Here is a 14,566-nt window from a genome sequence, read left to right as displayed (position 1 = left end):
ATATAACATATGCTGGACAAGCTGGCAGTTCATTCCGCTGTGGCAACCCTTCAAAAATAAAGGAACTAAGCTGAAGAAAAATGAATGAATGAATGAATTACTAAAAATTCATTAAAAACTTAAACATTAAAAAATTCAACTAAAACTTTCTCAGTTTTTTCTGTTATCTATTTACCATTATGTCAACTTTGAATGTATTTATCTACTTATCTTATGAACAATGAAACAGTTATTATACAAAGAGCTTGAGAACAAAACTATCAACATACAGTTTTTATGTAATTATGCTTCAAGCATATTTAGTGACTGTAACCCTTTTATTACTCTATATTCACAATGACTCAACCACCACATCTCTGAATTGCAGACTGAATCACCTCCTTCACATTATTCCACCGCTTTTATATTGCTTTGCCTTGTTTTTACATTTCTAAAACATTGTAAGCAAGACAGAGGTATTTTCTAGACAAATAAAAATATTATACTGTTTTCAGAAAAATAGCTATTTTTGCAACTTTAAATTAGCAAAATAATCTGTTTATGGGCTTAACAAATTTAACTGAATACAAGATTATTTTGTTTCTTTTAAGAATAATTTTTAATTTAGAAAAAATCAAAACAACTTAAAAACCTAATTGGTTTTTGGACAACTTTTTATTTATCTAGAACAAAGATGCCCGAACTAGGGCCTGTGGGCAAAATTGGCCCATGATTACCTTTGATTTGGCCCATCATCCCATTTGAGAAGAAAGTAAAAATAAGGGGGGTCAGGGGTGAGGAGATAGCGTTTATTAGAGATTGTGTTTTCTAACTTTGCTTGTTTGTTTTATTGTTGAGCTACAAAAAAGCAAGCTTGAATTAAATCTTTCAATTAAATGCTGCAAATAGATCAGATTCATTTAAATGTGCATTGAATTCCATTCTTTGTGTTATAAAAGGAATTGTTTGTTTTCATTGTAATAAGTTAATTATAAAATGTGCAAATTTACAATGCAATAATTAACTTAATATGATTACAGTAATGATTTCTTTATTTTTAAATATTATTTAAAAAACTAGCAAATTACCCATGGCAACTTTGTAATACAGTTTGCTTTATTTATCTTCGGCCCACAGCCCTCAATTATGTTTAGTGTCTGGCCCTTCATAAGACAAACTTTGGGCACCCCGATCTAGAGAATGCTTCTTGGTTTAAGGATTAGATATTTGAACAAGAAACAAGACAAAAACTCTAAGTAAGAAAAGCAAATGTAATTTTTATAGACGTGTGTTTTTCCTCCATGTGTCACTGTGGAGTCTTAGTTCGTGTATCATCACGGCTCTAATTCTGCCATTACTGGCCACAGCAGTGACTCTCTCACTGTTTTTCTGCAGGTGCTGGCCAATCTGGTGCTGGAGGATCTTCTGCCGTCCCTGCAGACGGAGCTCTTGCCCAAGCTGAAGGGGAAGAAGCCGGAGAGGAAGAGGGTTTGGTTTGCGGTAAGTGAGATCAGCCTCTCCTTGCCTCTATTCTTAGAGCATTTACAAAGCATGTGTTCAGTGTCGCAGTCAGACGACACTCGGCTGCTGCTTTTTTGAGCAGTCCACCTTTTCCCACAGCATGCTTTCCTTTGCAGGACACTTTGCATGAATTATGGGAGTAACTTCCTTTAAACTGTAAACAAACAGTGAAGTGCTTCATTTAAAAATGTGGGTTTAATGAGGGTCATTATTCTCCCAGTTCATCCATTGAAAGTGGTGAGGAAATTTATTAGAATTAACAAATGAGTTTGGGCAGACCATGAATAGCACCAAAAACTGAAGATGAATCTTTCTGTAGCAGTAAATACTGAATGTGACTTGATGTAAAAACAGGGGTGGGCGATGTGACCAAAATTCGATTTCATTTTATTTAATAGTGCCGATTATTTAAGAAGATAGTTATTCTAGAAAATCTTCTCTGTTCATGTGTTTTGAAGAAGAGTTCACTTACAGGATCTCAGAGTCAGATTTGAGATTTCTATTCCCCATATTAGTGTTTTCTTATTTTCTTCTTGGAAATTTCTCATTGGGCAGGCACTAGGACCCAGTGGGAGACAGCAAAAGAATACATTTAACATATATTAAATTACGCTCTGTATGATTGGTGTCACAGTCAATGTTAAAATGACAAATGAAATGTTACTTTTCTTAAAGATAAAAATAAAGCTCGAAGCCAAACACACCTCTCACAAAGGTATTATTAGCATGCATATAAACTATTTTTTCTCCCACACTTTTTATTACAATTTTTTTGAGACTTATTAAATATAAGTTTCCCAAACTTAAAGTGCAACCAATAATTTGGAAGCATGTAGAAAAACTGGCGCCGGCAGCCATTCAGCTGTACGCCCTGTGTGTAACTACCATGAGAGGGCACGAATTACTGCAGCTTTTTTTTTTCTATTTTTACATCATTTAAATTGATTATTCAACAGTATACACGACGATATATTGACAAAGCAAGAAAGAATGAGAATAAATAAGGATGTGCGGTTGTGTGTTTTAAAGTGTGTTTGTATTTGCAGAGTGGGATATGGGTAGGCCCACACGGAATCTGCGCGCGCATAATTCTGCAGATTTTCCACAGATTTTCCGCAGATTTCTGCAGATTTTTAGCCCGTTATTAGTTCTGTTTATTTACTTGAGTAAATGTGTAAATCTGATTTTATTCAGTTTTTATTCAGTAATTTATTACTTTTTATTTAATATATTAAGGTTTTAGTTATGATACTCCACTGGATACTCCAAAAATAATACCAAAGTTCTCCGCAGAAATGGCAAAAAACGTCCGCAGATTCCGTCTGGCCCTGGATATGGGTAAAGAAATCTATTGGCTTTGGTTTTCTGTCAGTTTTTCCGCGCATTAAAAATTGTTTAAAACAAGGTTCAACATGAGTAAACGCTCTTTAAAACAGTCAAACTTAATTAAGGCATTTGCCTAATGGCCTAAAATTAATGAGACAAATATTGGAAAAAATGGTAAAAAAAAAAAAAACTATTGTTTTTCTGGCCTCCACATCATCCAAAATAATACACATTTTACACAATTAGATATAACTCTCTTCGGCTGTCTGTCTCAGCTGACTTGGCATACAGACAAAGACGGCTCTGTGTCCGTGATGGAGTGGGTTTATTGTGCCCATTTTTAGGATGTGATTGTGTTTTCTGTTAGACGGTGGAGGCGACCTATGAGCTCGTGCATGAACAACTCAGAGAAGGATTAGAGAGCTTGAAAACAGAGTGCATAAATGCCAGCAAACAGCAGGAGGCGCTCATCCGTTCAGACATGGACCAAATCATCAACTCACAAACGTTTGTGGAAACAAAACTGCAAGGTATGGATATATTAAAGTAGATCTATACAGGAATTAAGTTCTGTGTATAATGTTTTAGTTCCTTCTGTCTTTATTAGGTCTGTGGTTTAAAGGATTGGGTTGTAAATCAATACTTTTCTTGTGCAAGGGTGCATTAAATTGATCAGAAGTGACTTTAAAGACAGTTATGATGTTTATATTTAGAGTTCTTATTCTGATAAATGCTGTTCTTATTAAACTTTTTATTTGTTAGAGATTTCTGGAAATTTGTGAAAATATTAAGCATCAAAACCTGTTTTCAGGAATGAAGAAATAAAGTAAATAGCGCTCTCTTTTTATGTTCTGGTGACTGAATGCTTACAGGGTGCGTTTCCGAAAAAATGGCAAGTTCCTTCATTACAAACATAGTTCCTTGATTTGGTGTTTCCCAAATCCATCGTTCCAATGAACATTCGCAAACTGCATCGCAAACTTGTACACTTGCAATTACACCTCTAGAGCTGTTAGAAACATAGTTCCTGGCTGTGTTCTATTCCCCGTTATCCCCCTATGCCCAATTCATTTAGAACATTCTAACATTTAACTTGGAATAATAAAAAAAGCTTTAAAGTTATCTTTCTTGGATGTAATTTGCTTTCAAACTATTTTTACAGTTCCATTTTATCAATTTTCATGTTTACAAGTGCGCCCCCTTCGCAGTCCACTTTGAAAACATTGATATCATTTTGAACACAGTCATGGCTCATGATGAAAGCTATAGGTGACCCATTATTTAAAAGCGGAAAGCTTCCAAAGCTTGTGAAAACATAATAGAATACGTTGATGCTTTTAGTTTATAGTTATTTATTATGAAATGTATCTGTATATGACATGGGCCTGTTGGTAATGTAGAACATTTCTATAGAGGTTTGAATGTGTCAAATTGTAAAAGTAGACTTTTCAAAAAATAAATAAATAAATGAATAAACAATATCCTACTTAATAATAATAATAATAATAATAATAATAATAATAATAATACATTAGCTTTTGTAATTTTATGTTTTAGAATAGAATATGTAATGTTCTCAATTATATTTATAAAGGAAACAGGCCCTATATGTGCCCTTTACATATATTTCAATTAATATGGAAAGTGAGTGCATGTTTTTACCAAATCTAATATTGGATTTTATTTTAAATGCGTGTGCATGTAAAACAATATAGTTTGCACAAAGAAATGATGGGATTCTTCTCTAAAGAAGTTACCACCCTGTTTAGAGCATCATTATGGGCGTTTTACGTTATGACTAACGTGGTTCAAATGATGGATCTGCAACAGAGAAACTACGGTTTTTGGGAAACACTGGTCACAATATCATTCTTTTCCCAAATGATACATTGTACTATGATAGTTCAGCCGCGAGTTACGTGGTTGTTTGGTAAACGCACCCCAAATTCGTTCAAAACACAGATTCATCAGAAATCAAACACACAACAGTTCAGTTTCAGCTTTATACATACTATATTCATTGGCTAAATTGACCAAAAGAGATTTGTTGTGTCAAAAGCATAACACAATAATAACTCAATTTTTATTAAAATCTTGTATAAAGTGGGTATCATATTTGTATTTGTGTTTTCTTGTGTTAAAAATTTCGTATATGATAAAATTCGATAAAATATTAAGGTCATAGAACTGTTTTCCACAGGCTCCACCATGTAGTAAGTTGTGGGCTTGCTTGTTCATCCCTAATAAACTGAATTAAATGCAAGACTGAGGTGACTGTTAAATGCATTACAAAAACAAATTTAACGTTGCTTTTCATAATTAATTAACACATTAAATTTCAGCACTAATAACACAAATGTAATTACCCTCTATTTTAAATGTTAGATGGAATCGTTTTTATTAACATTGATTCATTTTACAGAATCATTTTTTTTCCTCTTTATATCAACACTGATTTGTCAGTCTTTAATTGAGAGTACTTGTTCCCTTGAATGATATAGAAAATGTACAGTAAACTGAATCCATTATTAATGTAAAATAATGCACGATGCCGGGTCGCACGGTGGCTCAGTGTTTAGCACTGTCGCATCACAGCAAGAAGGTCGCTGGTTGGAGTCCTGGCTGGACCATTTGGCATTTCTGTGTGGAGTTTGCATGTTCTCCCTGTGTTTGCGCAGGTGGTCTGGGTTCCTCCCCAGTCCAAAGACATGAGTGCTATAGGTGAACTGAATAAACTAAATTGGCCGTAGTCAGGGGTGCCACTGATTGGCGCGGGCCCTTGATAATATCTCTGGGGGCCCCCTAAATGTATGGGCCCTTAGAATCGTCCAAACCGCCCCCCAAATTACAGAGTTGACAATAACAGAGCTGATATTTTCCACCATTTTGTGCTTTAGCTCAAGAGGCTAACCTCAACCTCAACAGAATTAAATGCATTTCATCATATTATTGTGTTTTTTATGAGAGAATTCACATGAATAACACGATCACAGAGTTGGCCAATAATGAATCTGCTAAGGATAAATCTTAAACATTTTCTTTAACAAAATGTACAAAATATACAAGTAACTTTATAGTTGACTTCAACCAAAATTCTAACATTTATGACCGTTAGATTACTAATTTAAATATGTATTACATGAGTTTCCTCCGAATGCTACGGTTTCCGCCAAACACATGCACTATAGGTAAATTGAATAAACTAAACCGTCCCTAGTGTATGTGTCTGAATGTGAGTGTCTATGGTTGTTTCCCAGTACTGGGTTGCGGTTAGAAGAGCATCCGCTGTGTGAAACATATGCTGGAATAGTTGGCGGTTAATTCCGCTGTGGCAAAGTCTGAAAAAGAGACTAAGCCGAAGAATAGTGAATGAATAGTGAGAGTCTACAGTCTTCAGCTCCACTGTCTTTCTGTTTGTGTTCAGCTTTAGTCTCAGATCCTGCCATGAAGTACTGCTCAGAGAGCGTGTCCCCGTACCTGACCTCCATCCTGGAGGAGCTGATGGGTCCTGTGAGCGCAGGCTTCCAGGCTGTCAGGCAGCTGCTGGAGGATGAGCTCACTCGTATCTGCAAGGACTTCCCTCAGGGGGGCGTCACGGAGGAGCTTCAGACGGTGAGACAATGCAGAACATGTAGAAATGTGTGGCATTCTGGCACTGAATATTTATCTGCAGAATTCAACATGTCATGGTCAAGGTTACATTGCACTGCTTGAAGTGATTCAGGTCCGTTTTTTTTTTTTAACGATGGCCGAGAGAGCTTAATACACTGAAATATAAGAAAACACATGCAATTACAAAAAAACAGCAGCAGAAAAGATCTTTACTGGTTTGACAGCAAACGTGTTGCAAATCCTCACAACGCAAACAGAAGAAAATGCGCTGCAAGTTCTCACAACACAAACAAATTAGGAAAACATGCTGCAGTTTTTCACAACACATGCAAATAGCATGAAACATGGAAATGTTTCAGGGGGACCCAAAAACTTGACCGACCCTGCTATTTAGGTTTTAGTTTTTTAGGCTAATAATATACAAAAGACAAGAGACTCATGTAATCAGTATTTTAAATAAACAAAAAACTCATCTTTCAAAAATCACCTACAACTTCACTGAGCTGTAATCACGGCACAATAAGGGTCCCCTTGAAACATTTCCATTGACATTTCATTTCAATTGACATTTAAAGGTTAACTAGGCAGGTTAGGGTAATTAGACAAGTTATTGCATAGCGATGGTTTGTTCTGTAGACTATCGAAAAACATATAGCTTAAAGAGGGTAATAATTTTGACATTAAAATGGGTTGAAAACAAACTAACAAAAAAAACTGCTTTTATTCTAGCCAAAATAAAACAAATAATGTTAAAAAGAAAAAAATATTATTAGACAGACTGTGAAAATTTCTTTGCTCTGTTAAACATCATTTGAGAAATATTTAAAAAAGGAAAAAAAATCAAAGAGGGGGCTAATAATTCTGACTTCAACTTTATGTGATTAGTTCCCTTGACTCAATTTATTCTCCTACCACTGGTTCCAAACCTGAGTTGTTCTCTTCTTTTGAATAAAAGAGTGTATTTTGAAGACTGTTGGAAACTGGTTGCCACAGTACCGTTGCTAGGCATAGGTGAACCAGCTGCAGGGGGGCCAATGAGCATCTCCCCACCTGCCATTGGAGAAGAATGAGATTGTTTTTAATCTCCCTGGTGATAATGGCCACTGTTCACAGGGGTAAATTTCAATTAACATTGGTGGGGGTGCAACGTGAAACGATAAACATGAAGGAGACACAAATATAGAGTTCACTCCAAGCCAAATGTCAACTTTCACTGATGCTGAGTCTCCATGACCTATAGTGAACAGAAAAATAGGCAGCTGCTGCTGAGTAGCCCCTTCAGAATTTTATGATGCTGCATTCAATTATATTAAGTAAAATAATATTTGTGTCACCAGTGTAATACCTGCACTTCTCCTTAGGTGTGTGACCCACTTTAGATCTGTCATGTGACATGACCACAATTTGCATTCACATTTGCAAAAGATTGTAAAGCTGTAAATGGAAGCATGTTTTTATATATACAGTTGAAGACAAAATGATTCGCCCTCCTGTGAATTTTATTTGTATTTTTTTTTATATTTCCCAAATGATGTTCAACAGAGCAAGGAATTTTTCACAGTATTTCCTATAATATTTTTTCTTTTTGAGAAAGTATTATTTGTTTTATTTTGGCTTTAATAACAGCAGTTTAAAAATGTTTAAGGTCAATATTATTAGCCCTCTTAAGCAATATTTTATTTGATTATCAAATAAAACAAACCATCTTTGTACAATGACTTGCCTAATAACCCTAGCCTGCTTAATCAATCTAGTTAAGCCTTTAAACATCACTTTAAGCTGAATACTAGTATCTTGAAAAATATCTGGTCAAATATTCTTTACTGTCATCATGACAAAGATAAAATTATTCAGTCATTAGAAATTAATTATTAAAACTATTATGTTTAGAAATAGGCGAGGCAGTGGCGCAGTAGGTAGTGCTGTCGCCTCACAGCAAGAAGGTCGCTGGTTCGAGCCTCGGCTCAGTTGGCATTTCTGTGTGGAGTTTGCATGTTCTCTCTGCGTTTGCGTGGGTTTCCTCCGGGTGATCTTCCCCCACAGTCCAAAGACATGCGGTACAGGTGAATTGGGAAGGCTAAACTGTCTGTAGTGTATGAGTGTGTGTGTGAATGTGTGTGTGTGCATGTTTCCCAGAGATGGGCTGCGGCTGGAAGGGCATCCAATGTGTAAAAACTTGCTGGATAAGTTGGCGGTTCATGCTGTGGCGACCCCGGATTAATAAAGGGACTAAGCCAATGAGAAAATAAATGAATGAATGTTTAGAAATGTGTTGAAAAAAATCTTCTCACCGTTAAACAGATATCAGGGGAAAATATACAGGGGGGCTAATAATTCAGAAGGACTAATAATTCTGACTTCAGCTGTATGTATATTGAACCACTTCTGAATGAGAGCCAATTTCTGGTTCCCAAACCCAATGACCTGGACATCTGAGAATCCTAAGAGACAGAAAAGTGCGTACTTATCTGCTGACTTCAACTTTTCCTGGCCAGGGCTATTAAACAGCACTTGAAGCAAATCAGGTCAGTTTATCCTCAGAGAGCAGAGTGCTGGACAGCAGTGATTAGATCATGTTGGAATAAGGATCATCTGATCTTAGAAACTCGCTCTCGGGTTCTCATGAGTCATTCTTGTCCGTGTGAAGGCTCTGCAGCAGGTGGGTCGTGACCGGATGGAGGACTGTTACCAGCATGTGAACGTCCTGAAGGAGCAGCTCCAGGAACTGCGCAACCGCTTCAAGTTCTCCAACTCGTCTCGAGTGGTTCACTGCACACAGGGTCAGATGCAGCAGGTGGGTGTGTTTCGTGCTCTTGACTGGGCGTTGGTTAAACTTGGTGGGGCTTTTAGATGTTTTATGTTCATGTAATGAAACTGGCGCTCTGACTCAATTGTAATCACATAAATCTTTTCTAGAGCTCAGTAGAGGAAAAAAAACGACTACTGGAATTAGTTGTGTCACAGACTGCTCCACCAAAAATGAAGTCAGCGGAGAGCATTGCTTCATTTTGTCATGATCTTTGGTTCCCCCTACAGGTCAAGGGAGTTGAAATGAACTGAAGCATGTCTGTTGATTTTTTTTTCACCCCTCAAACTGTTTAGTTGATGGAGAATGCTGTGTACACGTTTGAGCTGCTGCTCCAGTCTGCTTTAAAGGATAAACCTGACAAACAGGCATCGGTTATGGAGAAAGCCAAGCTCCGCGTCCTGAAGGTTGGCCTCAGAATATATTCACCAGCAATTGAACATGATCTTAATAATAAAATAATTCTAATAAATAAAATATTGTCATGAATCTCTTTATTCTCATCAGCAATTTGACTATGACAGCAGCACAGTGAGGAAGAAGATTTTCCAGGAGGCTCTTGTTGACATCACTCTGCCAGCCATCAAGAGGAGTCTGGCCCCTGCCTGCAAAACTGTACGTTCAATTTATCTCTTAAAGATATTCCCCTGAACACTTAGACAATACACCCTCTTACTTAAATGAACACTCCAGTTTTTTAAGAAAAGGCTCATTAACTACTCCATCTTCCAAGTCTGGCAGGAGCACTTTTATTTTAGCTTAGCATAGAATAATCAAATCAGATTAGACCAGAGATGCCAAACTATAGGGCCCGTGGGTCAAAGTTGGCCCATGGTAACCTTTGATTTGGCCCACCATCCCATCTGAGAAGAAAGGGAGAATGATAGGGATGGTTAAGAGATTTGTTGTTTAAAATTTGATGTAACCTTTTATTTGTTCGTTTTATAGTTAAGCTACAAAGAAAGCTTACTGAAATTAGATGTTTTAAATAGTTTTAATGAATCACATTTAGTTCAAAATGTGCATATGGGCATCCGTTGGATAGAGGACAACGAAGAGACTTGGTGAATAAAAAAAGGCAAAGGCAGATTCTGCTCGAATAGTGTTTTCCACATTGAACATTACTGTAATAAATGTGATTGTTTTTAATGCATTTTATTGCAAGTTATAATTAAAAAAAATATTCTGCATTAGGTAATATGATTCAAAGTAATGTTTTCTATTTATTTATAAATATTATAAAATCAATTAGGAAATTACCCATACAATGTAAAATAGTTTGGTATATTTATCTTCAGCCCACAGCTCTCAATAATATTTGTTTTTTGGCCCTTCATACGAAAAAGTTTGGGCACCCCTGAATTAGACCATTAGCATCTTGCACAAAAATGAAATGGAGATAAAAAATTTTTAGATAATGGTCCTATTTAAAGCTTGACTGTTTTAAAGTGTACTAAGACCCATGAAAAATAAAAAGCTGCTCTTTTCTAGGTTGATATGGCTAGGAACTATATTCTCATTTCAGTGTAATAATAAAGAAAGTTTGCTGGTGTACCATGGATGATGATGTTTTGCAGGACCTGAAAATAGTCCCCAGCTAGGTAACTTTCAATGTGACCACCTGCTTGCACAGGGATTGTGTGCCAGTCACACTGTGTAATATTATTGCATTTTTAGACACATATATGATGGTTATAAAACACTACAGTATTTACTTTATATTACTATATTATATATTTTTATTTGTGTATGACATGATTTTGTTCCTGTGAACTCATTTAGTAATTAATTTAGAATTAATCAGCCTTAACACAATGTTCGATTAACAGCTCAAATAAAGGGTTGCTACAGATTATTAGTAATACGTTTGTCTAAATAGTATTTTTCTCTCTGACAGGAGCTGCAGAATTTCGAACAGTTTGTCTTTGCTGATTACACAAACTTTGTTCAAGTGGAGAACATCTATGAGAACATACTGCTCAACCTCTTAAACAATGAAGTTAACAAAGGTAAAGTATTGAAGCCATTTGCAGGGTTCATATGGGTGCTGGCATTCAGTAAAAGTGCTAGAATTGTAATCTAGTGTTTTCAAGACTCGGAAAATGCATTGATTTAGGATAAAGTGCTTGAAACAGCTTAAAAGTGTAATTGTGTTGCTTTCATAATTGACATGAATAAATAGTTAATGAATTATTTAAATTAAAGGGAAAAACTTTTTGCTTTTGCATAAAATGAAAACTCTGAAGTCTACACATTGAGATTACCACTTCATCAGTGAAAAATGCATGAAATTAAATAAAATATAAATTCAATTGAAACGAAGACGACACATTTAAGATGTGAGTAAATTATATTAAATGATTGTAATATAATAGAGGGTAAATGATTGTAATTCATTTATTTTCTTTTCGGCTTAGTCCCTTTATTAATCAGGGGTCACCACAGTGGAATGAACCGCCAACTTATCCAGCATATGTTTTACGAAGTGGATGCCCTTCCAGCTGCAACCCATCTCTGGGAAACATCCATACCCTTATTCACACACATACACTACAGACAATTTAGCCTACCCAATTCACCTGTACCGCATGTCTTTGGACTGTGGGGAAAACCGGAGCACCCGGAGAAAACCCACACAAACGCAGGGAGAACATGCAAATTCCACACAGAAACACCAACAGACCCAGTCGAGGCTCTAACCAGTGACCTTCTTGCTGTGAGGCGACAGCACTACCTACTGCGCCACCTGATTGTAATTCAATGTTGGGGAAATATCCCATCAACATTTTCGCTCAGAACACTTATACTACTATAATACTGTACCAGATATAATCTGATATGTGATAAAGTGTCGATAGCAGGGAAAATAAGTATTGAACATGCCACCAGTTTTCTCAGAAAACATATTTCTAAAGGTGCTGTTGATATGAAATTTTCACTAGCTGTTAGTAACAACCAAAATAATACCTACGTACACAGAAAACAAAACTAATTAATTTACAAATTAAGTTATGCATAATAAATTTTAATAAAGTTAAAAAGTATTGAACACATGAAGAAAGTGGGTTGTAAAAAGTCATGGAAAGCCCAGACAGCAGCTGGATACTCTCTGTAGTTATACAGCAGCCCTGCTCCTCGCCAGTGTAAATAAACATTAGCTGCCTCAGTCAAAACACCTACATTACCATATGATGAAGATAAAACCAGTGTCGACATTTCAGCAAGACAATGATCTCGATTACAGCAATGAAAACTCAACTGCTTTCAGAAAAGAAAACAAAGCTACAAGAATGGCCCAGCCAATCACATGATCTGAATCCAATATAATATAAGAACTAAAGATGAGATTTTATAGAAGAGACCCACAGAAACGTCAAGAATTTTAGACTTGGAGGAAAAAAAACAGCTGTGCAGTTAACAAAAAAACCCTAAAATATTTCAATAGATCAGTCATTTCTCCTCATCATGTCACTCCATTGCTATTACACATTTTTCAGATTTTTTTTTTATTGTTTAAGTTTTAAAAAAGTCTGGGTCAATTTTTATGTCAACAGCTACTTTAGAAAAATATTTACCTCGACAAATCATGCCAATACTTATTTTACCTGCCGTATTTATGTAAATATGTAACATCTATCAATATGTCTACTTTGTGTTTACAGTGGTAAAGGAAGCAGCCAGTCTGAAGAAGAACAACCTGTTTGCTGACAGCACTGACCTGCAGTGTGTAAGTCAAAGCAGTCTGGCGGACAGCCGGACGCCGCCGCTCTCTGCTCCATCAAGCCCACCACCAGTGCAGGCCTCGGTGACCCCCTCTCGACAGCCAGAGCTTATGATCCACCAAATCTCCCAGCAGACCACAGTCATTCCAGTGCTGAAGATCACACCTGAAACACCTCAAGCAGATCTCCCGCCAACATTACTCAACAGTTCATCATCTCTCATTCCAGAAGTTTCCTCAAGCGAACCTGCAAATGTCTCACCAGCTGAGGAGTCGTCATCTTCTCAACCCGAGTCGACTTCATCTAAAGTAAAGGATGAAGATGGATCTGTTAGCTCAGACCGAGCGGTTTATCTTAATTCTACAAACACAGAAAGTCCTGTTCCTTTCGTTGATGCATCTGAAAATGGAAATGTAGAGGAAGAGGCAAGTTCTTCACAGTCTGAAACCAAATGTGTCCAACCTGATGGACCCGTTGAAGAAACTGTGGAGAAGATTGTGAGTGTTGAAGCAGCGCCTTCTAGCGAGGAGGACGGAAATGACACACAAGTCAGTCCTGTTTCTCCCCTTGACTGTGATGTTCCAGTAGGCGGCGCTGTTGCTTTAGCAGCAGATGTGGTGGAGAAGTGCAGCGTTTCAGCAGATCCAGAAGAGGAAAGCGCTGACGGTGTGCAGAGCATCAGAGATCTTATCATGGAGGTCATCGAGGTGGAGGAGACGGTGAGACCCTGTGCCGAAAACCTGCCTTAACCATGCTTGGATGAGAAGATTCTAGAAAACCATCCAGCTCTGCTAACTAATGCAACTACAGTGTTATTTTTTACATTTCATTATCATTGACATTTTATATACTTTGACCTGCATAGCAAACAAGTGCCTGTGTAAACAGAATTCACTCTCTTTTTTAATATTATCTTGCATCATATTAACAACAATTAACAATAATAGAAATAAATTAAAGCTATATATATATATGGGTCAAAGATGGGACATTTCAATCCGGTGTCTCCATCAAATTAAATCGACAAATGTACATAGAAAGAATGTTAAATTCATGTATTTAATGCTTTAAAAAAAGACTGAAATAATCAACATTCATCGTAACGGATACATGAATGGAAAAATTAGTCAACACTTATTCTGACCTGTACTTTTAAAAATGTATAAAAGATAATACTAAATTGTATTATAATTAAAATGACTACGACTGACAAGGGGTAAATCATAGTAGTTTGATAGATAATGCAATGTTTGAATGAATAAAATAAAAAAAAGTACTTTAGTGTTATACTTTGATCATTAATTTGTTAATGTTAATCTCAATATACAGTGAATGATATTTTAGTCAATGTCCTTGTAAATCTTGGCAAAATTATAAATTTTTCGCTCGCAAACACTTTTTTCTTTTGTTTGGCTCCAATAAAAAAAAAGGAAGGAAGGAAAATATATATATATATATATATTTTTTTTTTTTTTTTTGAATGAAATGTTAATGGTCTTATCCAATTCAATGATTTATGCTAAGCTAAAAGTCTTGACTTCCATAGTATGGGGGGAAAATACTAAGGACAACACACACACACACACACACACACACACAC

General features: G+C 36.3%; 1 protein-coding gene across 3 annotated transcripts in view; it reads left to right on the top strand.

Annotated features, from left to right (window-relative positions):
- niban1b (niban apoptosis regulator 1b) overlaps positions 1-14,250 on the top strand; it is a 53,436-nt gene extending 39,186 nt beyond the window's left edge. The window contains exons 7-14 of one of the 3 annotated variants that reach the window (XM_684820.9): positions 1,375-1,479; positions 3,194-3,356; positions 6,251-6,438; positions 9,086-9,232; positions 9,541-9,651; positions 9,752-9,859; positions 11,142-11,253; positions 12,907-14,250. In XM_684820.9, the coding sequence (XP_689912.4) occupies positions 1,375-1,479; positions 3,194-3,356; positions 6,251-6,438; positions 9,086-9,232; positions 9,541-9,651; positions 9,752-9,859; positions 11,142-11,253; positions 12,907-13,715 (1,743 nt within the window). In that variant the 3' untranslated portion in view covers positions 13,716-14,250. Of the gene's footprint in view, positions 1-1,374; positions 1,480-3,193; positions 3,357-6,250; positions 6,783-6,962; positions 7,263-9,085; positions 9,233-9,540; positions 9,652-9,751; positions 9,860-11,141; positions 11,254-12,906 lie in introns of those variants that run through there. The other 2 variants (XR_012391643.1, XR_012391646.1) reach the window with 2 other exon arrangements.
- The last annotated feature ends 316 nt before the right edge of the window (positions 14,251-14,566 follow it).

The sequence above is a fragment of the Danio rerio genome, chromosome 2 (genome assembly GCF_049306965.1).
Source record: "Danio rerio strain Tuebingen ecotype United States chromosome 2, GRCz12tu, whole genome shotgun sequence".
Taxonomy (NCBI): Eukaryota; Metazoa; Chordata; class Actinopteri; order Cypriniformes; family Danionidae; genus Danio; species Danio rerio.
Note: the sequence above shows the minus strand (reverse complement) of the source record. Positions and strands in the feature narration are given on the sequence as shown.